Source organism: Salvelinus namaycush, chromosome 9 (genome assembly GCF_016432855.1).
Source record: "Salvelinus namaycush isolate Seneca chromosome 9, SaNama_1.0, whole genome shotgun sequence".
Taxonomy (NCBI): Eukaryota; Metazoa; Chordata; class Actinopteri; order Salmoniformes; family Salmonidae; genus Salvelinus; species Salvelinus namaycush.
In genome coordinates this window covers 53,054,978-53,079,175 of record NC_052315.1, presented here as the reverse complement: position 1 = coordinate 53,079,175, position 24,198 = coordinate 53,054,978, and the positions used below count along the sequence as shown (strand labels likewise).

At 43.0% G+C, this 24,198-nt stretch overlaps 2 protein-coding genes across 11 annotated transcripts; one reads left to right on the top strand and one right to left on the bottom strand.

Annotated features, from left to right (window-relative positions):
- Positions 1-31: 31 nt before the first annotated feature.
- LOC120054185 (histidine ammonia-lyase-like) lies at positions 32-13,239 on the bottom strand. Of its 10 annotated transcripts, none has more exons than XR_005477577.1 (13): positions 13,203-13,239; positions 12,995-13,074; positions 12,733-12,798; positions 10,711-11,982; positions 10,376-10,421; positions 10,247-10,284; positions 9,878-10,038; positions 9,214-9,344; positions 4,575-4,687; positions 4,216-4,262; positions 1,810-1,912; positions 348-458; positions 32-106 (listed from the first exon to the last, which is right to left on the bottom strand). XR_005477577.1 is itself a non-coding variant. In XM_039001636.1 (3 exons), exons 1-3 carry the CDS (start codon positions 10,913-10,915, stop codon positions 9,270-9,272), a joined length of 318 nt encoding a protein of 105 aa, XP_038857564.1. In that variant the 5' UTR covers positions 10,916-11,719; the 3' UTR covers positions 9,097-9,269. The 10 variants fall into 10 exon arrangements, 1 of the variants encoding a protein (XP_038857564.1); XR_005477575.1 differs by having other exon boundaries at positions 9,878-9,979; XR_005477576.1 differs by lacking the exon at positions 9,878-10,038.
- LOC120054184 (ETS domain-containing protein Elk-3-like) lies at positions 11,865-24,190 on the top strand. Its single transcript, XM_039001635.1, has 5 exons — positions 11,865-12,141; positions 17,787-17,995; positions 18,772-19,641; positions 21,567-21,689; positions 23,177-24,190. The coding sequence occupies exons 2-5, from the start codon at positions 17,789-17,791 to the stop codon at positions 23,273-23,275; spliced, it is 1,299 nt and encodes a 432-aa protein (XP_038857563.1). The 5' UTR covers positions 11,865-12,141; positions 17,787-17,788; the 3' UTR covers positions 23,276-24,190.
- Positions 24,191-24,198: the final 8 nt, after the last annotated feature.

Below are 24,198 nucleotides of genomic sequence, written 5' to 3'. Positions count from 1 at the left end.
GGCTCAGAGTGACATCTATAATGACCACACACTTGCCTTCTGGTCTAGAAGAAGATGATGGACAGCATCAATGTCTGGTGACATGAACCTATACTTGATCCAGGGCCTGAGAAGAGGGGAGAGACATAGAGGGTGAGGAGACGATGTGGGAGACAGAGGGTGTATGAGAAGAGGGGGACGCAGAAAGGGGGAGCGAATCAAGGGAGTAGGAGGCAGAGAATGATGAGAAGAGGGGTCACAGGAAGAAGAGGGACATTGGATAAATATTAACCAATGTGCTCAATAATTTCAGGGGACTGAGATGTGTGTTACAGTGTGTACACACTGGCCCGATCTGTTTGACTTACTTTGGTTACACTGCGGTACAAGGTCATAGACCTTCTCCAATGGTGTTGTGGTAAGCAGGGGGTGGAAGAACTCGATGCCCTGGCAGGCAGCTAGCAGTTCCATAGCAAGAACTGTAGGGAGAGGTAGAGGGACGGGTTACGGACCATTCATCACAGAATAACACATCATTCACATTAAGATGTTTTTTTCTGATTGGATGAGTATCATCCGGAAGAGTATTATACAAGTTATTATACAGGATAAAATGTAATACAATTCTTATTTAATTTTGTATTAATGGTCAACGCACAGAAATATACCAAAATAGAGAACAAAAAAATATATTTTTTCTGTTTGTATGAATTCCGCTACTGCTGTTGTCAGAATCACTGTAAAGTTACATACTGAGAATATCCACTGACAGTAGAAGTAAGCCTAGGACATTTTCAAAGTAACTGGATCAATGTTTCCCAATTCAGACTAAGCTTCAACTACGTAAACATCAGTATGAGCCTCATTAGCTTCCAGTTGTTTGCTGCTCACTATTTACATGACCATAATACTACTCATGATCAAAAGCAGATAACGTTTTGGTTTTGATTGAGTGATCAATTTGATACTCACAGCTCGTGGCGGGAAAACTATTCAACAATTAATTGAAACCTTGTGCAGACATGCTCCACCCCAGACTAGAACCAATGAAAATATTTCCTTATTTTTGCTGCTTGTATGTCACACCCTGATTTGTTTCACCTGTCTTTGTGCTTGTCTCCACCCCCTCCAGGTGTCGCCCATCTTCCCCAGTGTATTTATACCTGTGTTCTCTGTTTGTCTGTTGCCAGTTTGTTTTGTTTGTCAAGCCTACCAGCAGTTTTCCCATTGCGCATGTCTGTTACTGGTTTCCCGGTTTTGAGCATTCTGTCTTCTCTGACCCTGAGCCTGCCTGCTGTCCTGTACCTTGTCACATCACACTGGATTATTGACATCTGCCTACTCTGACGCTGAGACTGCCTGCCATTCTCTACCGCTTGGACTCTGCTCTGGATTACCAACCTCTGCCTGCCCTTGACCTGTTCTAGTAGTAAACATTTGTTACTGCATCTGGGTCTTCCCTAAAACGTGATAATATCATTTCAAATCAAAAGTGCTGGAGTACTGAGCCAAAACAACAAAACATGTGTCACTGTCCTAATACTTTTGAAGCTAACTGTATTAATCTTAACTTTGGTAGCTGTGTGGTTAAAAAGAAAGGCATATACTACAATTGAAGTCAGCAGTTTACATACACCTTAGCCAAATACATTTAAACTCAGTTTTTCACAATTCCTGACATTTAATCCCTGTAAAAATTCCCTGTTTTAGGCATGTTAGGATCACCACTTTAGAGTATGAAGTATGATGGACTGTAAGCCACAGAGGCCTCGATAAGATCTATGGCCACCACACTGCATAAGGCCAATGCACTTGGTAGAGGTGACATACCCGTCTTTAGATGGGGGATATTCAAACTCCTCTCCTTTTGGGAAGTCTCCACTGGGATACAGCTCACAAATAGGGATGGAGGGAGGGTCAGTCTGTCCCTTCACTGTGGCCCAGATAGGAGAGGGAAGGAGAGGAAGGAGGGAGGGGAGGACGAGAAGAGAGGAGGACATGGGAAGAGGAGTAGAGAGAGGTTAGCCTCTGCAGATGTCCAACCCATTGTTGCTATTAGCAACACATGGTAACATATTGTCATAGCACATGCTACAGCAGGGTTCCCCAATAAGCGGCTAGCAGGTGATTTTATTTCCCCCCCCCCCCCCCCCCCCCCAAAAGTAAAAAAAATAATAATAATGTTATTGGACATAAAAGACTGTAAAATCACCAGAAAATGAGCTCAAAGTGATTTTAATTTAGGGAATCTGTTCCCCAATATTTCAACACATAAATATAGAGGTACAGTTAAGGTTGGAAGTTTACATACACCTTAGCCAAATACATTTAAACTCAGTTTCACAATTCCTGACATTTAATCCTTGTAAAAATTCCCTGTCTTAGGTCAGTTAGGATCACCACTTTATTTTAAGAATGTGAAATGTCAGAATAATAGTAGAGAGAATGATTTTTTTCAGCTTTTATTTCTTTCATCACATTCCCAGTGGGTCAGAAGTTTATATACACTCAATTAGTATTTGGTAGCATTGCCTTTAAATTGTTTAACTTGGGTCAAACGTTTCGGGTAGCCTTCCACAAGCTTCCCACAAGAAGTTGGGTGAAATTTGGCCCATTCCTCCTGACAGAGCTGGTGTAACTGAGTCAGATTTGTAGGCCTCCTTGCTCTCACACGCTTTTTCAGTGTTTCAATATATCAACAAAAAAAAATCCCTCCTCATGATGCCATCTATTTTGTGAAGTGCACCAGTCCCCCCTGCAGCAAAGCACCCCCACAACATGGTGTGGCCACCCCCGTGCTTCACGGTTGGGATGGTGTTCTTCGGCTTGCAAGCCTCCCCCTTTTTCCTCCAAATATAACGATGATCATTACGGCCAAACAATTCTATTTGTATTTCATCAGACCAGAGGACAATTCTCCAAAATGTACGATCTTTGTCCCCATGTGCAGTTGCAAACCGTAGTCTGGCTTTTTTATGGCGGTTTTGGAGCAGTGGCTTCCTTGCTTAGCGGTCTTTCAGGTTATGTTGATATAGGACTCGTTTTATTGTGGATATAGATACTTTTGTACCTGTTTCCTCCAGCATCTTCACAAGGTCCTTTGCTGTTGTTCTGGGATTGATTTGCACTTTTCGCACCAAAGTACGTTCATCTCTAGGAGACAGAACGCGTCTCCTTCCTGAGCGGTATGACGGCTGCGTGGTCCCATGGCGTTTTTACTTGCGTACTATTGTTGGTACAGATGAACGTGGTACCTTCAGGCGTTTGGAAATTGCTCCCAAGGATGAACCAGACTTGTGGAGGTCTACAATTTTTTTTCTGAGGTCTTGGCTGATTTCTTTAGATTTTCCCATGATGTCAAGCAAAGAGGCACTGAGTTTGAAGGTCGGCCTTGAAATACATCCACAGTTACACCTCCAATTGACTCAAATGATGTCAATTAGCCCATCAGAAGCTTCTAAAGCCATGACATAATTTTCTGGAATTTTCCAAGCTGTTTAAAGGCACAGTCAACTTAGTGTATGTAAACTTCTGACCCACTAGAATTGTGATACAGTGAATTATAAGTGAAATAATCTGTCTGTAAACAATTGTTGGAAAAATTACTTGTGTCATGCACAAACTAGATGTCCTAACCGACTTGCCAAAACTATAGTTTGTTAACAAGAAGTTTGTAGAGTGGTTGAAAAACGAGTTCTTATGACTCCAACCTAAGTGTATGTAAACTTCCGACTTCAACTGTATGTCCTCTATCATCTCACTTAGTTCTAAAACGCAGAAAAACTCAGAACTAGGTCCACCAGAATCCTTTGATACCTTTACTGGGTAAAGGAAGGAAGTTCCCTCCAGAGATGGTCTCCCCTCTCTCTGCAAACACTATCTGATTCAGACATTAAGGATAAAACTAGCACTGAAGGTAAGAATTGTCAAATTTGGTTTGGGGAATAGTTGGTGAATAGTTCACACACACACACACGCACAACACACAACACACAACACACACAGCGAAGGGCAGTGGCAGTGGCGTTGTTGGCAGTGGCGCTGTTGGGAGTGGCACTGTTGATCTCTGTATTGATCATTTTCTGGGCAAAGTCTATTGTGTTGTTGGCAATACCGTACTGGGAATACTGGGATGCAAGGAGAGAATACAGACTGAAACATTGAAATAGAATGGGATATGTCCATTCTAGTCATTCTATTTGTATTGGTTGAACTCTGACCCCCATATTAAGTCACCTGAGGAGTATAGTGTAGGCATCCTGGACACCAGAACCGATGGCTCTCTGCATAGAGAAAGACGAAGAAAAATATGACTTTATTGTCCAATGACTACTTTATTCCAACTCCTCTAAAAGACACACACATGGACGCACACACACAAACACAAACACAGGCACACACACACACACACACACACACACACACACACACACACACACACACACACACACACACACACACACACACACACACACACACACACACACACACACACACACACACACACACACACACACACACAAACACAGGCACACACACACACACACAGACAGATTGGAGAGGTTGGAGCAGAGGGTCTGCAGTAGTATAGCAACCTAATCCATTCACTCATCTGCGATCTCTGAGGGGTGGTGGTCTGAGTCCAGTAGGGTGCGGAACCTCCTGGCCACTTCTATCTGTCCTGGATGGGGCCACAGGGCGTGGATATCTGGAATGATGGAGGACTGAGTTAGCATAGCATTAGAACATCAGTCTCTATCATGATGTTTTAGATCGGCTGTTGTGGTTGGCAGTTGGTAAGAGCGTTAGAAATGCCAAAGTTGTGGGTTTATGTCCCGCAGTGATTACTTACACACACTAAGGGCTAGATTCTATAGATCCATGCTAACCGACATACACATAGCGGTTGTTTTGGCGGTGTCGGAGGTGGAACTGCACTAGAGCTGTCAAATCCACAATCCTTGCATTACCTTATCACGGACACTGCTATTAGATGCAACAAAACAACACCCAACATTATATCCAACAAATCCCATGCAGCCACCAAAATTTGTGATGTTCTATTGTCTACACCTCGATTAGACTGATATATAAATCCTCCCATTATAATGAACATGGAAACATGCATTATTTAATCAACAGAGCCTACACTTTCTATTGACGTTTTGAACTTCTAACGAGGTAGGGATAATAAGGAATGGAGTGGTGACACACAAGAGCAGACTCTCAACGATTTCACAGCTCATACCACAGTGGCACCCTCAACACTACCGAAACATACGCTATACGGAAGTGGACCAACTTTGGTTCTGATTGATTCGTAGTCTAAAAGTGTATGCACTAGGGTTGAATGGCGGAAACCCGATTACCGATATTTACCACCTAAAACCGCTCCTTTTTCCCGGGGTAAGTAACTGTGAGAAACCAATAAATTATAATAAATTATTTATATCAACAGCATGACATGAAATGGACGTGTTAAACGCAGTTTTTTTTTAAATCCAGTTGGATAAACACTCCAAACAGCCTACCCGACTGCTCAGAGGCGTCCGCATGGTCCTAAAGCAAACTGTTGCCTGTTTTGTATCACAATCCAATGATAAAACTGGGGGGGGACAAAAAGGCAATTTTAGATTGTGGGGGGGACATGTCCCCAGTGAAAGTTGCGCCCCTTGTTAAATTATATGAAATGTCTAAATTTAGCTTCCCTACAGCCTTCTCTCTGCATGACCAATCATCAATGCTCATGGTGGGGACAGACAGCCCATCTCGGTATGTACCGCAGTTCTCAATGCATGCAGACCTATCATCTCATCATGGTAACTTTTTGTTCTTGTGACAGGTAGGGTTACATTTGCTGCAGCATAGCGTATGCTACAGTAATATAAGAACCGAATGTGGGTCTAATTTACACATCTCCATCTGGCTATCGGTGGTTACCATATTTTTTTATTGTAAAGATAATCGTTTTAATTGCAGCTGCAGAGTTTTAAAACAGCGTATCACTTGAATATTGCTGCTTTAAATTAGAGCATGCGCGAGCAGTCTCTCTCCATCAATTCCATTCAAATTGCATCCGAAATAGATAATCCTGTTCAAAACGTGTATATATATATATATCCTAGCCTACCTCTTTCAGGTAATACATTCAATGCAGTATTAGCCTTATAATTAGCTAATGAATGATGGATTATGCATAATAAGCTTCTAACTTACAGTCTCTGTCTCTTGCGCAATACGCACGCACCTGTGATCTGCTGGCCTCTCTCTTTAAAAAAAAAAAAATGCTCCTTAGCTCTTGGAGTCCCATGCAGGAAAAGCTAGACTAGAATAGCTTGCTGGACCTTCTTTTTTTTTAGCATTTCTTATACCAATAGATTATTCGAAAAGGGACGCAAGCTCTTGTTTTCTGAATGTTAAATACAGCAGCCAACAGAACTCACGGGTAGTTTGAAAGAAGAGCGAACGCGTGATGGCGGTAGGCTATGGCAGTTATTTATTCAGACCCATTCAATCTTCGTGAAGAGAAGTGAAAGCCGTCTGCATCTAATTCTAGTCATATATTATTTCATGTCATTAGAATGATCAAGATAAGGACAACAAAACGTATTTCATTTAACTGTTGAAAGCGAGGACGGAATGAGCAACAATAGAGAGAGAAAGGAGGTAGGCCAATAGGCCCTATTTCAAATTAAAATCTAATTTGCTAGCCTAAACTTGTAACTTTGTAGGCCGCATGTGCTGCACCAGAATCACATGTTCTCTCAGCTTTATCAGGGTTTGAACAAGGTGCATAATTCCAGTCCATATAATACAGTATAATACAAACCATTACAGTTATACAGTTCACACTCAAAAAGATAAGATTAGCCTACTGGAGCTAGTTTCATTTATTTACCCAAGAGAGCATTGAGCTAGCTAAATCTATGGGCTTTTATGTTTTTCTATCGTGAGTAATGTGCAGTAGCCTATAAGGCTAGATTATAACACACAGTATGTATTGGATAAAGGCACAGTCACAGTTTGTGCTTTTTTGGGCTTGTGCTCATAACATGTCTTTAATGTAGGGCTCATAAAATGTATTTAATGCATCAGGCTCAGGTAGCATCAGGCTTGAATGTCCGATCAAAGCTCTAATCAAATCCAGACATAGGTCTAATAATATGCTTTGGAATGACATTTCTGGTTTTCGCAGGAAATTCTGGGTTACCCAGGAGGAGAGTGATCTATTCTCGGGATGGAACATTTGTAAAACACATGGAAAATATTCAACCGTAGTATTCACTCACTGTACTCACTGGTCCGATTTAGCATCTCAGCAGGGCTAACTGTAACCCGTAACTCTAGATTTAACCCTAACCCTCCCTGCTCACCGCTGTCGAAGGCCTTAGAGGTCCCCTTGAGCACTTCCAGGGTGATAGCAGCCATGATGTCCGCCTGCCTGGCGATGGCCAGCCAGTTTTGTGTTTCTTTGATTTCTCTTGTGTCACTACCCCTGTTCTGTAATGCCAATTGTGACAACTATATAATATACATTGTTTGTCATGTAATTTGTAATGTCTGTTATGACTATAATGCATTTTTTGTGGACCCCTAGTGGTCATAAGGCATCAGCTAATGGCGATCCAAAGAATAAAGAGGGATAGAGAGGAGTGGAGCCATACGAAAGGAGCAGTGAGTGGACCACATAGCTCAATACAGAGCAACATGGGAATGTTGTAAAAACAATGGGAATGTTGTACAGAGTAACATGGGAATGGGTAGAGTTGACTTGAAGAGAGTACACTGATCCAACACAAGACACACTTGTGTACTATTGACAAGTCAAACATTGGTGTATTATCCCATCAACAAACCAAGCCGGAGTTGGAGACCCATGTTTGGGAGCATCAAAGACAGAGGAGGCTGGTGGGAGGAGCTATTGGAGGACGGGCTCATTGTAATGGCTGGAATGGAATAAATGGAACAGAGCCAAACAGAGACCGAAAAACAGCTTCTATCTCCGGGCCATCAGACTGTTAAATAGTCATCACTAGCACATTAGACTTGAAATCACTGGCCACTTTAATAAATGGAGCAGATCAAATTGTATTTGTCACATGCGCCGAATACAACAGATGTAGACCTTACAGTGAAATGCTTACTTACAAGCCCCTAACCAACAATGCAGTTTTAAGAAAATACAAACAAATAAAAAAGTAAGAGAAAAAAATAACAAATAATTAAAGAGCAGCAGTAAATAACAATAGCAGGGCTATATACAGGGGGTACCTGTACAGAGTCAATGTCAATGTGCGGGGGCACCGGTGCCGAGGTAATTGAGGTAATATGTACATGTAGGTAGAGTTATTAAAGTGACTATGCGTGCTTCCTGTTTTCATTTTTTCTTGAAAGCAGGAATCAGGAGGATAGAATTATGGTCAGATTTGCCAAATGGAGGGCGAGGGAGAGCTTTATATGCGTCTCTGTTTGTGGAGTAAAGGTGGTCTAGAGTTTCTTTCCCTCTGGTTGCGCATTTAACATGCTGATAGAAATTTGGCAAAACGGATTTAAGTTTCCCTGCATTAATGTCCCCGGCTACTAGGAGCGCCGCCTCTGGGTGAGTGTGTTTTTGTTGTTGCTTATGGTGGAATATGGCTCATTCATTGCTGTCTTAGTGCCAGCCTCTGACTGTGGTGGTATGTAACACAGCTACGAAGAATACAGATGAAAACTTTCTCGGTAGGTAGTGTGGTCTACAGCTTATCATGAGATACTCTACCTCAGGCAAGCAATAGCTCAAGACTTCCTTAGATATCGTTCACCAGCTGTTATTTACAAAAATACATAGACCACTGCCCCTTGTCTTACCAGGCGCCGCTGTTCTATCCAGTCGGTACATCGTATAACCAGCCAGCTGTATGTTGATATTGTCGTCGTTCAGCCACGACTCTGTGAAGCATAAGATGTTACAGTTTTTAATGTCCCGTGGGTAGTTTAATCTTCCGCGTAACTCTGCGATTTTATTCTCCAAGGATTGCACGTTTGCTAGCAGAATGGAGAGAAGTGGGGGTTTATTTGATCGCCTACAAATTCTCAGAAGGCAGCCCGCCCTTCGGCCCCTCTTTCTCTGCCTCTTGTTCACACAGATAACGGGGATCTGGGCCTGTTCCCGAGGAAGCTGTATATCCTTCGCATCGGGCTCGTCAGAGTCTGCCTTCTTCTTCGGCGCCATCTTACAGTGATGTGGCTTACGTATTTGGCGTTGGCTCATCTACTCTTGGGTGACCACATCTTGCCTTCTCCCAGAGTCAAATGAGAGAGGGGGGGCAGATCTCCACTGGCACCAACTTTCCCCTTCTCAGGGACGAAGGACAGGCAGGACACTACGAGGACAAACAATCAGAGATGTTAGAGACAGACCCCACTCAACAAAGTTTGTTTTATTCAAAGATCCTTCTCTGACCCATTTAATGGAAGCAATGGAACCAAAATAACTAACAGAACCAGTGGAACCAAAATAACTAAAGGAACCAACAGAACCAATGGAACCAATAGAACCAATGGAACCAATAGAGCCAATGAAACCAATGGAACCAAAATAACTAATAGAACCAATGTATTGAACCAATGGAACCAAAATAACTAATAGAACCAATGTATTGAACCAATGGAACCAAAATAACTAATAGAACCAATGGAACCAATAGAATCAATGGAACCAATGGAACCAAAATAATTAATGAAACCAATAGAACCAATGGAACCCAAATAACTAATGAAACAAACAGTACCAATAGAACCAATGGAACTAATGGAACCAAAATAACAAATGGAACCAACAGAACCAATAAAACCAATGAAATGTAGGCTACCCCTGAGGTCAGACTGAGGTGAAAGTCAGGGTTAAGGAGTTTACCATTGAAGGCCTGGATCATTCTATGCAGGGTTTCCAGGGAGATTCCACTGTATCCTTTAGCAAGGACATTAATCCTCAGAGCCAACAACATCATGGTCCTCTCTGGGTTGCCCACACATAAACACCAGAGTGGAATGGGAAAGTTTAAAATCACTGATGTTCTGTCCATGGTATAGACCAGACCAGTGAAAATAAAAGTGAATATATAAGAATGGATATGTGCATAGGGAATATACAAGAATTACAAAAATACATAATTTGCATGAATTGAAATCAGGTTTTTGAGGTATGTGCTTTCTTAGTGGAAAACTTGGACCAGTTATATATCAATACATGTACCTTAGCTATGTTATATATTAGGTCACTAACCTGCAGAGTGTGATCGCACCAGATTCTCCTATAGCTCCCTATGGGAATACAACACATGGCCACATAGTAAGCAAACAATGCACCAATGTCATCATAAAATATTCAGTGAAAAAGGAAAGAGTACTGTACTTGAGCTTGTGGACAGGAATGACAGTCCGAGTTAATATGCCAAACTCTTTAGTGGTTCCATAGACAATCAGAGAGACAGAAAGATGGTTGCATATAGGTTAATTCTCTGATGACAGTGGAATTTGTTGCATTCTATTCCTCGGATAGCTTTAATCTTGTGAGGACAGACGCTGGGAGACGAGAAGCAAGTACAGGGAGTGGATATTTAATGAATAACCGACAAGAAACAAACAAGGACAGCGTCTGGACAGGGGAAACATAGCGACATTATCGCTGACAAACGACTGTAATTGATACGCAACAAATTATTTGATAAAGTTTTTTAGTTGATTTACCAATTTTGATAAAGTCCTTGTCTTCGAGGACATATTTGATGGGTGGTGTCATCACCGTCCAACAGCCCCTGGCCTTGCACCTCCTCGCAAGGAAGCGAATGTCTTTCACCGCCTTCATGCCCCGGTTGCCCGGCATGTTCTTGGTGTAGCGTTTGAGCGCCTCATACCCCAGCCATTGGATGGTGAAGGGGGACTCGCCAGCCATTCGTCCCGAATGTGAACAACATAGCGAGGCGCGTCACTTAGGATTCCGTTACTGTAGTAAAATGATTCCCTAGCGTCGCTATCCAAGGTACCAGGTTAAGGTTCATGGGGCAAAAGGCAACAGCAAATCACGCCTCATTGTTTACCTTTCTCCATGGTGCGGTGGAATTGACTGGATTCAAAGAAACGTTTGGCGTGCTGTATATTTTCCATAGATCCGTGGTAGCCTACTGCCAATGGCTGAAGCTTACATGTAATAACAAAAAACACCATGGTCATTTTATCAACAGGTCAGTTGAAATTGTGGGCATTGCAGGCATTTTTCTCGTTTTGTAGGTGTCTCTAATATCCACCTATTTATTTTGTCAGTCAAGATCTTGCTAAATAAACATATCATAGTTGAGGGTTATCTTCCGGTATTCCTTTTCTGCACATAGGTTTCTGTTTGTGGGGGAAAAAAACAGGCTTACAGGGAATATGTTATCAGGCTTTGACTCCAAACCCCATTAACCATGATTTCTTCAAATGTTGGCTATGGTTTTCAATAGGCTTGCTGTCACGATGTTTGTCACAGAGGATGACTAGACATTTGCCCAATGCACCCACTCTGGTCTAAGCTAGTTCCAAAATCAATGTATCTGCCCTGACAATTATGCACCATTACGCACACAACATGGAGCAGCGGACATTGTGTTAAGGTGTTACTTTTAAATCAGTGTCAATAGTAAAGAGTAAGGCCTAACTCAACAATCTATTCACTACAGACTATCCCATTTTGCCTCAGTAACTTTCTCTCTCGCACACTCATACGCTTTAGAATTAGCCATGACGTCACTTGAAATGTAGAGTAGTTGGAGAGTTACAATATTGCCATGTGTGTTATAATCGAAAGCTACTTGTGGCCATCGGCGGGTAGATAGAGAGAGATAGAGAGAGAGAGAGAGAGAGAGAGAAAGAGAGAGAGAGAGAAAGGAGGAGAGTAAAGCGTGTTTACACAGACGGTGAACCGCCTGGGGAATCGTAGGGGAGAGGAAGTCGGCCGGCTCTCTGTCTGCCTGCTCCAACTTCCTGCAAAAAAAAAAAAAAAAAAGCCTGGATCTTATTTCAGTCCAGCAGAGCTGTGTAGCCTAACTAGACGACAGTCAGCATGGAAAAACAAGGGATCATACCAATTTAATCATAAAAGTTTTGTAAGGAGGGGAAGGAAAGGCAAGCAAGATATCGCAGGTAATGTGAAAACAAGGAATTTGCGTTTATTATTAGGTTATTATGTTTTTTTTTATGGATGGCTTTGATAGAGAAAATGGGACATATATTTGAATGTGAGTGGTTGAATTAGGTATTAGGTCTCTGTTATTGTAGATGATAGCCTATATTTGGTGTGAGCAGGAGAATGACATAGTTTGTTTGTAGCCTAACCAAAGTTCGACGGACATAAACTTGTACGTATTGTTGCTGTTTATTCACATTGCTGTGTATTCATATTTATTTAACTGTAAACTCAATGTGCCAGAGGAAAAGTTTCTGGTTTGTCTGGTACGGAGTACACCACATTTCTAAGAGCTTCCGGTTTGAATCTGTCTGGTAGTGAACATCTTGAAAATGAATCAGTAAGGCCGAAAAAGAAATAGACAGTCTTGGAGAGTCTGCTTATTTCTACTCCGTATAATCCTATCTCCCTTGTGAATTATATTTTAATAGTCTATTCTAAAGGAAGAGAACGAGACAGACAGACAGACATATAAATAGATCATTAAAAAAAGGGGGTACAACAGCGCTACCTAGATTCAACTGAACATACAGCAGCTTGTGCTTCACCTTCTGAGTCTATGCAAAGACTACGGCGCTGGCTCGCGATGTCTGGTTGGATTTTCCAGCGACGGACTGTGAATGTGAACAGGAAGAGAGCAGATTTAGTCATGGCTAAGTAATGTCTGCACACAGCACCTAATCACATTAGGAGTTTCCGTTCCCCAAACACTGGATGGCTTTGTACGGCGGCGCACCAGCAGTGTGACTTTTCAATCGTAGGCGACACTCTGAGCATCTGCAAAAGAGGCAAAGGATATTCACAACTCACAGCTTTGTGTGGGTGGCTAGGGTGAAGGGACAGGGGCTGGCTGTCGCAATTGTCGCATCAGAGACGGGGGGAGAGAGAGACTGGGAGACCGGAGGGAGAGAGAGAGGAAGACAGAGAAAGAAAGGGAGGGGGTCATTCATGTCAATGTCATTCATGTCAAAAGTGAAATAAAAGACGATTCATTTAGTACACAAGAACTCTGACTAACCAGCAAGAGCATGATTCTTATGACAAAGATGTCAGATGTGTTGTAATGAGTACTGAGGTGATGTGGAAAGTACAACTCAAATAACCTTGAACATAGAACACTCTACCAAACAGTAATGTGTTGTTAGAGTACATGTCCCAGGGGTGGAGTGGGAGGACAGTTTGACTTGATCTCATGACCCAGGCAGAGTCGGAAGTGGAAGAGGATTGGGGAAATGCGCCTCATAGTGCGGGATCCCCCACTCCCTACCATACATATGCCCTTGAAAGTAGAATAGGAGGAAGTCCTGACTTTGACAGTTTTGTGTGTTTCACATGGCAGATAGAAAACACTAGGGATCGATTGTGCCAGAAACATGTTGAATCAGCTTTGACGGTGTGTGTGGGGGACGGTTTCAACCTGGTCTCAGAGCATTTCATATTACTCTGTATGTAAATCTGAGAAATGCCATTTAGTATGATATGTTGTGTTTCGTATGGTATGTATTCATTTGTGGATGTCCATCACCCATTTCGTATGATATGTTACGAATTACAATTCGTATTATGTTGCAAATTTGCAAAATATGTTACGAATTTGCAAAACATAAGATATGTTACGATTTAGCAAAACATGTTGTTAGGGTTTAGTTTAAGCGTTAAGTTAAAGGGTTAAGGTTAGGGGAATGGTTAGCTAAAAGGGTTAAGGTTAGGGTTAGGTGAAGGGTTAGCTAAAATGGTTAGGGTTTGGAGAAACATGCTAAGTAGCTAAAAAGTAGTAAGTAATTAAAAAGTTGCTAATTAGCTCAAATGCAAAAGTTGTCCGTGATGAGATTCAAACTCACTAGACATTCGCGTTAATTGCCCACCTATCCACCCCGACCAACCACCATACTTTCGTTTTTGGCCTTAAGTAACCATCTGTCTTATGTAACCATACGAAACGTAACATATTTACTAAATGGAGTGTCTCAGATTTACGTACAGAATAATACGAAATGCTTTGAGACCAGGTTGGGGTGTGTGTGTGGCTGTATGTGTGTGTGTGTGTGTGTGTGTGTGTGTGTGTGTGTGTGTGTGTGTGTGTGTGTGTGTGTGTGTGTGTGTGTGTGTGTGTGTGTGTGTGTGTGTGTGTGTGTGTGTACAGTGTCTTCAAAAAGCATTCAAAACCCTTGACCTTTTTCCACATTTTGTTGTGTTACTGCCTGAATTCAAAATGAATGAAACTGGCCAACACACAATACCCCATCATGTCAAAGTGGAGTAATGTTCTTCTATATTTTTTTTTACAAATGAATTAAAAATTAAAATCTGAACTGTCTTGAGTCAATTAGTATTCAAACCCTTTGTATGGCAAACCTAAATATGTTCAGGAGTAAAAATGTGAATAACAAGACACATAATCTTTTGTATAGACTCAATCTGTGTGCAATAACAGTGTTTAACATGATTTTTGAATGACTGCCTCATCTCTGTACGACACACGTACAATTATCTGTAAGGTCCCTCAGTCAAGCAGTGAATTTCAAACAGATTCAACCAAGGTATTCCAATGCCTTGCAAAGAAGGGAACCTATTGGTAGATGGGTAAAAAAAAAAGCAGACATTGAATATCCCTTTGAGCATGGTGAAGTTGTTCATTACACTTTGAATGGTGTATTGATACACCCAGTCACTACAAAGATACAGACGTCCTTCCTAACACAGTTGCCGGAGAGGAAGGAAACCGCTAAGGGGTTTCACCATGATGCCAATGTTGACTTTAAAACAGTTACAGAGTTTAATGGCAGTGATAGAAGAAAACTGAGGATCGATCAACAACATTGTAGTTACTCTACAATACTAACCTAATTGACAGAGTGAAAAGAAGGAAGCTTGTACAGAATAAAAATATTCCCAAACATGCATCCTGTAAAGTAATACTGCAAAACATGTGGCAAAGCAATTCACTTTTTGTCCTGAATACAAAGTGTTATGTTTGGGGCAAATCCAATACAACACATTACTGAGTACCACTCTCCATATTTTCAAGCACAGTGGTGGCTGCATCATGTTATGGGTATGCTTGAAATCGTTAAGGACTGGGGAGTTTTTCAGGATAAAAAAGAAACGGAATGGAGCTAAGCACAGGAAAAATCCTAGAGGATATCCTGGTTCAGTCTGCTTTCCACCAGACATTGGGAGATGAATTCCCCTTTCAGCAGGACAAAAACCTAAAACACAAAGCCAAATCGACACTGGAGTTGCTTACCAAGAAGACAGTGAATGTTCCTGAGTGGTCGAGTTACAGTTTTAACTTAAATCTGCTTGTAAATCTATGGCAAGACCTGAAAACGGTTGCCTAGCAATGATCAACAACCAATTTGACAGAGCTTGAAGAATTTTGGAAATAATAATGGACAAATATTGTACAATCCAGGTGTTCACAGCTCTTAGAGACCTACCCAGAAAGACTCACAGCTGTAATCGCTGCCAAAGGTGTTTTTACAAATTATTGACTCAGGGGAGTGAATACTTAAGGAAATTAGATATTCAGTATTTAATTTTCATACATTTTCAAACATTTATAATAACAGTTTTCAGTTTGACATTATGGGGCATTGTGTGTAGACGGGTGACAAAAAAATCTCTTTAATCCATTTTTAATTTAGGCTGTACACAATTTTTTTGGGAATAAAACAAGGGTATGAATATCAAATCAAATCAAATGTATTTATATAGCCCTTCGTACATCAGCTGATATCTCAAAGTGCTGTACAGAAACCCAGCCTAAAACCCCAAACAGCAAGCAATGCAGGTGTAGAAGCACGATGGCTAGGAAAAACTCCCTAGAAAGGCCAAAACCTAGGAAGAAACTTAGAGAGGAACCAGGCTATGAGGGGTGGCCAGTCCTCTTCTGGCTGTGCCGGGTGGAGATTATAACAGAACATGGCCAAGATGTTCAAATCTTCATAAATGACCAGCATGGTCAAATAATAATAATCACAGTAGTTGTTGAGGGTGTAGCAAGTCAGCACCTCAGGAGTAAATGTCATGAATACTTTCGGAAGGCACTGTATGTACTATGAACGTGTGTATACGTGTGTGTATGTATGTGTGTGTGAGTAAGTGTGTGTGTGTACTATGTTCATGTGTATGTACGTTTGTTTGTACGTACGTGTGTCTGGGTGTGTATGTGTACGTGTGTGGTGTACAGTACGTGTGTCTGGATGTGTATGTGTACGTGTGTGGTGTACAGTACGTGTGTGTGTAGTTGATAAGGCATTAATTGATCAGGGTCACTGACATTTCACTTTTCTCATCACAACAACAATCAGTGAGTTTGCCTGTCTCAGCTGTTGAAAGAGAGACAGACGAGAACAATTTCCCAGGGTCATGTCCAAAAAGGCACCCAATTCCCTATGAAGTGCACTACTTCTGATTAGACTAGTCTGTGTGCTAGTCTCGGTTCTACCAGGCAGACAGGGGCTCATAGGGATACACATTCCTTTACTAAACGACAAACCCACCCTGGTCTCTCTCTCTTTCTCTCTCTCTGGGCCCGTCATACTTCCTGTAGCCTCAGCCAGGTTGGACCGCACATACTTCTGGTTTGAGCTGTTGTTCCTGCTTTTCTTTTTCTTTCTCTCATCTGCTAGTCTGTTACTTTACACTACACACTAATCAGTACTGTTATATTCCACACTATGGCTTTTCTTTACATTACAAATATCACAGTACAGGCCACTACAATGTAATACCACAGATAGAACAATGAGCCAGGTATTTCACCAGAGTTATAGATGTGAAGCATCCGCTTGGCGTTTACACTCACTACCAATTATGGTGAGAGGAAGCCCAGTGCCCGGCAGTGGGAGAAGATGGAACGAGATGGATTTTGGCCGGCGTTCTGGACATTTTTCTCATCGATGAAACATCTGATCTCAATACACTTTTCTGTTCCCAAAACTAGAATCTGTTATGAACAGAGTGGATTAAGTTATGTAGACTTTACCCTTTGCCAAAAATTGCGTTGTTTAGAAGGAGTGCACAGGCGAATTGAGTTATTGCACACGCAGACCTCACAGAGGAGGTGTTCCCTAACGGAAATATACAGGCGCGTGTTATGATGCGCCAATAGGATCTCGCCAGCTCGTGCTTGGCTCTGCCCACTGTTCCCATTGGAAACAGCAGGTTATGGTCTATCTTGTTTGAGTCATAAAGAAATATGTGGTAATACTTTAGGTGTACAATACAGTAAATGCTTATTGATCCATTATAGAATCAACAGAAAATTGTATTTTATACATAGAATCCTTACAGTGGCTGGCCGTCACTCTCCGGTGGCTGGCCGGCTTATCTAACCTCCAGGCTACCGCCGCGCATGAACAGTACCGTAACCCGGGTCCCGTGTTGATGATGTCAGTTGTGTTTGAGAAAGGTCCCCACTGCCAGACAGTTCATGTCCCTCTAGGTGTGAACAGTGCCATCACGTTGCAGCAGTCCTTGGAACTTGCCAACAATTGTTGATGTTGGATGATGTTGATGTTGGTGATGTTGTCGCAGTCCCATACTGAGGATGTCGGGTGTGTTCTTCTAACCATGGCCCTTATAACCCTTGCTGTAGGTATGGACAGCGCCATCACGTTGTGGCAGTTCCTGCTGCAACTTCTCCTGGACCAGAGCCACAAGCACCTGATCTGCTGGACGTCCACTGACGGAGAGTTCAAGCTGCTCAAGTCAGAGGAGGTGGCCAAGCTGTGGGGGCTCCGCAAGAACAAGACTAATATGAACTACGACAAGCTGAGCAGAGCCCTGAGATACTACTATGACAAGGTGCAATACACTCGCACTACACTTACACATAATAACACTACCCCGACACTACCTGTACTACACGTACATAACACGACCGACATGAACTATGAGAAACTAACCAGAGAGCTCATGTACTACTATGGCAAGGTAGAATACAATCATATCACAATGCATTCTTATTTTAAAAAAGGATTCTCAAAAGGTTCTTTGGAGAGGTTCTTTCATCCAGATTATTTGTTTGGTTCTAAGTAGCACCTTTCTTTCAAACAGTGTACTCAAGCACACACAAGTATCTATGATTTTTTTTTTGGGGGGTCGATGTGACCTTTCTCAAAACATTACTTGAGTGAGCCCATTCACATCAGTGTTAAACACTCTCACATGGGGGGACAATCTCACTTGGTTGTTCTTCTTTTTCAACCAAAGAGCCCCACCGGGAGATAGTTCCACTTCCTCTTCTCACCTTACCAACAGCATAGCCATATACAGTGGTGCGTCTCTCAAACACACGTACGGGCCATTTTGCAATCATTTTGGGTGGCTTTGCTAGAATATTTCGATGACAGAAATGTGGTGAAATCAAAATGGCCCCCGTCGACACTGAACATTCAGAGTTCTGTAATTCATTGACAACAGAAATTGAAATGTGTATGGTTGTTGTCGGCGTATAAATGTGTAACAGAGCTTTTGATTATTAACGAAGGAATAGGATGTATGAAGAAAATGCGAGGTAAATCAGGGGCTCATTTGAAGGTTCAACCTGCACACTAATCCCACCCTCCTCTCTGTTCCAGAACATCATCAAGAAAGTCATCGGACAGAAGTTTGTCTACAAGTTTGTCTCGTTCCCGGAGATCCTGAAGATGGACCCTGCGGCGGTAGAGATGGGCTTGACGTCCGGCATGGTGACCCTCCATGAGGATGACGTCCAGGACATAGACGTAGAGGAGGAAGAGGAGGAGGCACAGCAGCAGAGGAGAGCCGTGGGGGCAGCGTTGGGGGCGGCTGCTGCGGCTCAGCAGGCTGCGTGTCGTAACGACTACCTCCGCTCTGGTCTCTACTCCTCCTTTAGCGTCAGCTCCCTCCATCATCCTCCAGAGGAGCTGCTCAGAGCCTTGAGGGAGAGGCAGGAGAGACAGCAGGACGAAGCCCGGTCCGGAGTCATCCGCTTCGGGGCTGGTACCACAGAGAGAACTCCACCATCACCCTCCCTCATCAAGCCTTCATCACAATCCTTCAGCATCCACAGCCCTTCTAAACCCTCCCCCCTCCACCACCATCACCACCGGCGCTCCCCGTCCTCCTCCCCACCCAGTCCTAACCCCCAGCCGGGACCAGGGCGAGGAGGCTGGAGCCCAGAGGCTGAAGAGGAGGAGGGGGAGGACTCTGACCAGGGGGCCCAGCCCTTGAATCTCTCCTCTGGGCACAGAGAGAGAGAGAGGGCCCTGCAGCCTCCGGAGAAGAGGACCAGTGGTGGTAGTAGGGGTAGTGGTAGTAGTCATGGAGACAGGGAACATGGACTCCCACCCAAAACAAAGAAGCCCAAAGCCCTAGAGATCCCTGCCCACTCCCTGCTCCTGACAGGAAGTGACATTGGCTCCATAGCTCTTAACAGTCCCGCCCTGCCGTCCGGGTCCCTCACCCCGGCCTTCTTCACTGCACAGGTGAATTCTACTGCTATTTAGCATATTATAGGCTACTTGGCAGAAGCTTTTATCTAAAGCGTATTGTGTTGCAGTGATTTTCTGTTTCCATCTCATCTGTACTGTTGCCTGCCTGGCTGTGGGGGGATGGGCATTATATTTTCTCAATTGTCAAAAAATAACTGAAAGAACTGACCAGGTAGAAGCCAGCCTACACTATTAGAAAAAAAGAGTTCCAAAAGGGTTCTTTGGCTGTTCCCATAGGATAATCCTTTTTGGTTCCAGGTATAACCATCATGGGTTCCAGGTAGAACCCTCTGTGGAAAGGGTTCTACATAGAACCCAAAAGGGGTTCTACCGGGAACCAAAAAGGGTTCTTCAAAGGATTTTCCTGTGGGGACAGCCGAAGAACCCTTTATAGGTTCTAGGGATCACCTTTTGTTCTAATAATGACTTTCCAATATTATTGTTTTCAGTCTTTTCCAATCAGTGTAGATTAAGGAAAGGAGACGAGGAGAGGACATATTTTTTTAGACAGAGGAGAAAGAGCCATGGATCTTATCCAGACCTGAGGTCATCAGTCTCCCTAAAGCCCAGCTAAAGTAGCAAGGCTCTGCCACTGGCCACAGTCTGGCTCTGGAAACACTTATAGATGATATGGGTCATGGAAGATCATGGGCCACTCTTCAGTACAATTTTATTGAGCGTACTCTCTGTTAAAAAGTTGCATTCCAACTCAAGCAGCATTGAAAATCCACACCACAAAGACGCATTTTTTTTTTACAATGGTTTTTTTTTGTGAAAAAGTTATCAGTATCCCTGCTAGGCCACATTTGCATCATCATTACACCAGAACAGAAAACTTCTGCACACAGTGAGATACAGCCTATACAGCAGGGATCATCAACTAGACTCAGCCACGGGCCAATTTTCTCATGAACGGCTGGAGGGTGGGCCAGAACAATTACAAATCATTTGTAGGCTGCAAATTGAAGCCCAAACAGATATAATGTTTGACTAAAACGTAATAATTTCAAACCTTGCTAACATTTGTATACAATCGCGTGTCTCTTTATTATGTGGGGAATTCTTGGCAACCGATTTCTTAAATTAATGTCACTTGGAGATTATTTCCTGGTGTTTTTACAGTTGTTTTTGTCCAACAATGAAAATTTAATTTAAAAAAAATTTAAATGAAGAATTGGGGGACAAATAAAAACAACCACGGGCCAAATTCGGGCCCACGTGCCGCCAATTGGGGAACCCTGCTACACAGCAACAACAGAGCTGAACAACACCAACAGTTTATTGGGGTGCAAAGTGAGATCAGAGGGAAAAACCCGAGATTTACACAAAGCCTGTCCTCATTAGAGAGAGAGGGAGCGAGAAAGAGAGAGAGAGAGAAAAATGAGAAAGACAGAGAAAGAGGGGAAGAGGCCCTAATTGATGCCATATGCTCCAATCATTCCATTAATAGTGAAGGAAAAAGGCAGGCAGACCAGGCAGGGTCCCTCTGCTCTGCTCCCCCAACAAAACAGGCTTATTTCTCTCTCTGGAGGTGAATTAATTCGAACATATGGTGCTCTCTAGCCTCTGCAAGCGTTCCAAGGAAGGGCTGTGATGCCTAAGGAGTGAAACCCTAATCCACAACAATCACCCCTCTCCCCACTACCTCGCCCCTGTATCAAAAGGAGAAACCACAGACATTTGTTTTTGCTGTTCATAATAACACCAAGCTGAGAGAAATTACCATTTTAAATTTCAGGATGTTTTCACATTGAGTCACCTTATAAAAAAGTGAATACTACTTTCAAAATGTATTATACCTCAAGTGAAGTTTTTTTTATTTCAAACAGTTGTCATTGCAGTTACTACCACTGATCCAAATCTCACATACTCTTTACTATCTCTGCACCCCCCTCCCCCTCTTCCTTCTCCCTCCCTAGACTCCGTCTGGCCTGCTGCTGGCTCACAGCCCTCTGTTATCAGGCATCCACTTCTGGAGCAGTCTTAGTCCCATAGCCCCTCTGAGCCCTGCACGGCTCCAAGGACACGGATCTCTGTTCCAGGTAAGCAAGAGAAGGGAAAGAGGGGAGAGGAGGGAGAGGGTAAGGAGGGAGAGCGATAAAGGAAGGGAGAGAGCAGTCTTTGTCCCATAGCCCCTCTGAGCCCTGCACGGCTCCAAGGACACGGATCTCTGTTCCAGGTAAGCAAGAGAAGGGAAAGAGGGGAGAGGAGGAGGGAGAGGGTAAGGAGGGAGAGCGATAAAGGAAGGGAGAGAGAGCAGCCTGTGTCCCGTAGCCACTCTGAGCCCGGGCACGGCTGCAAGGCCATTGAACAGTTCCAGGTAAGCAAGAGAAGGAGCGAGGGAGGGAGACGTTAGGGGAAAGAAAAGAGAAGTGCTGAATGGACCGTTTGTTCGTTTACTGAAGCTTGTTTGTTTACTCCTGAAGACTTGTTCCTCTATCTGTTGACATTCTCCATCCAACAGCATAGTGTATGCAAATGTGTGTCAGGCAGAATAAATGTTAGCATTTCATTTCTCTCCCTTTCTCAAAACCCTTGACTTGCCCTGGTAATATTAACACGTAACGTTTTCCACGTCCCTCCTCATCCATTTGATCTCAAGTACACTTACCTGTAATTCCACATTCCAGGTCGTTTTAAGATGTTCTATTATGGGGTACTTAGTGTGTGAAGTAGACAACAAGATGAGGCGACATGAGCGGTCTTTGTTACTGACTGAGTTTGACTGCAGTAACAGAGTCTGACCTGGCGAGGTGTGTTACTTTAGGAGAAGTTTTCTCGTCTCTCAAGTCAGTATACCTCCGTCCAGCGGTTCCGGAGGTGTCCAGTTTCAGGACTCTGCAAATGCAGACAGGGAGAGGATATCCTGTGAATACTTCCTGTTTGAGCCCAAGGGAGCCGAGGCAGACTGAACAGTGTGGACAGGTTTCTGAGGGGGCGGATCCAAAATGGAACCCTATCCTCTATATAGTATGCTACTTTTGAACAGAGCCCTATGGGCCAAAAGTAGTGCATTATGTCGGGAAGTGTGCCGTTTGGGAATGTAGGCCTGCTCCTCATTTGTGCAGCTAGGCTGCTAGCTAGCTCCCTCTGCTCCCATCAACACACGCACACAAGCCTAAGTGGCCTCTTTATGTACAATGCACTCACTTCTCCCTCTATACAGCCTGTTGTGGTGGTAGAAACGATCAGAAAGGAGTGAGAAGGGAGGGAAGGAAGGAAGAGGCACACAGTACATAGAACAACAGGAAACCGGGAAACTGGACCAGTGACAACACGACAGTTCCTCTCGTGATAGGAGCATTGGCAGAGAGACCTGGCAAAGTCTTCTGTGAAGTGAAAACATTGTGAATTTGTTGGAAGGGATAAAGCACTCAAGGGCAGCATTAAATACAGTGTACAGGCCTCTTTTTTCTTCATCCACACTTCTGTTTGCCAAGCACTAGTTTTAGAAAGTTTGGGATGTACAGCATACTGACACGAGTAGCATTGGCTGAACCTCCCCCCCCCCCGCTCTCTCTCTCCACAGTTTCCCAGTCTAATGAATGGACACCTCCCGGTCCCCCTGCCAAACCTGGATGGGTCCCCCTCCCCCCTGCTCCTGTCCTCTGCCAATCACAAGTCCTGATTCAGACTCTCAAAACCCAAACCAGCCTGTTGGTTCTACTTTGATCATCAAGCATCTCTTCTCAAAGGACTCATCATTAGTCTTCTGTTTATTTACAGGCAAACTTGCTTTTGATTTTGGGGGGTCTCAAAAACTCCACATCATCCACCTCTATAAGTAGTAGTATTATCAGCATCTTCATCGTTAGCCTTCAGTCTCTGCAAAATTATTTTACGGTGTAAATACTCATGATTGACTCTGCATTACATGGCATGTTGACCTCACTTTTATTGCACTTAAGTTGGTTAAAGTTCCAGTTGCGTCGTTGAAAGCACTTGGTTAAAGCCATTACACCATGAGGTCTGTGAGACCTCTGGCGTGTTATAATTAAGTACACTTACACAGCAGGACCCTGTCCCAAGTGGACAATGGTTAGGGTTAGCCTGTCTCTAGGTCTGTTTGTTCCATCTTGACAATGGTGTGACAGCGAAGAAGACGGCAAGACAGCACAAACAGGTCTAGGACCAGGCTAGTTAAGCATAGCTTAGCGATGTTTAACATGTAAGACAGGATCCACATGTCAGCTACCAACTTCCCTCTTCAAGCACAGGGCTTGGTTGTTTTAATCTTGTAAAAATGATATTTCTTTTTGTCTTTTTTATGATCTTCATAACAGAATGTGAAACATTGTTTCCATTGAATTGTATTATATGCAGTGTGCTTTTCAAATAGTACCGGCTGTGCCTTTTAAAAATGTTCGATTTTTCCTAAAAAATAAATTAAAAAAAGTTCTATAAAGAGGAGATTCCAAATCAATGAAAAAGCTTTGTAACACTTTGTAATGTTTTTGTTATGCAGTATATATTCTGTATCATTTTATATGGGTGAAAAGTGTTGTTGTTTTGAATAAACCTGAAGCATTGAATGCTGCAACTCTGTCTGTT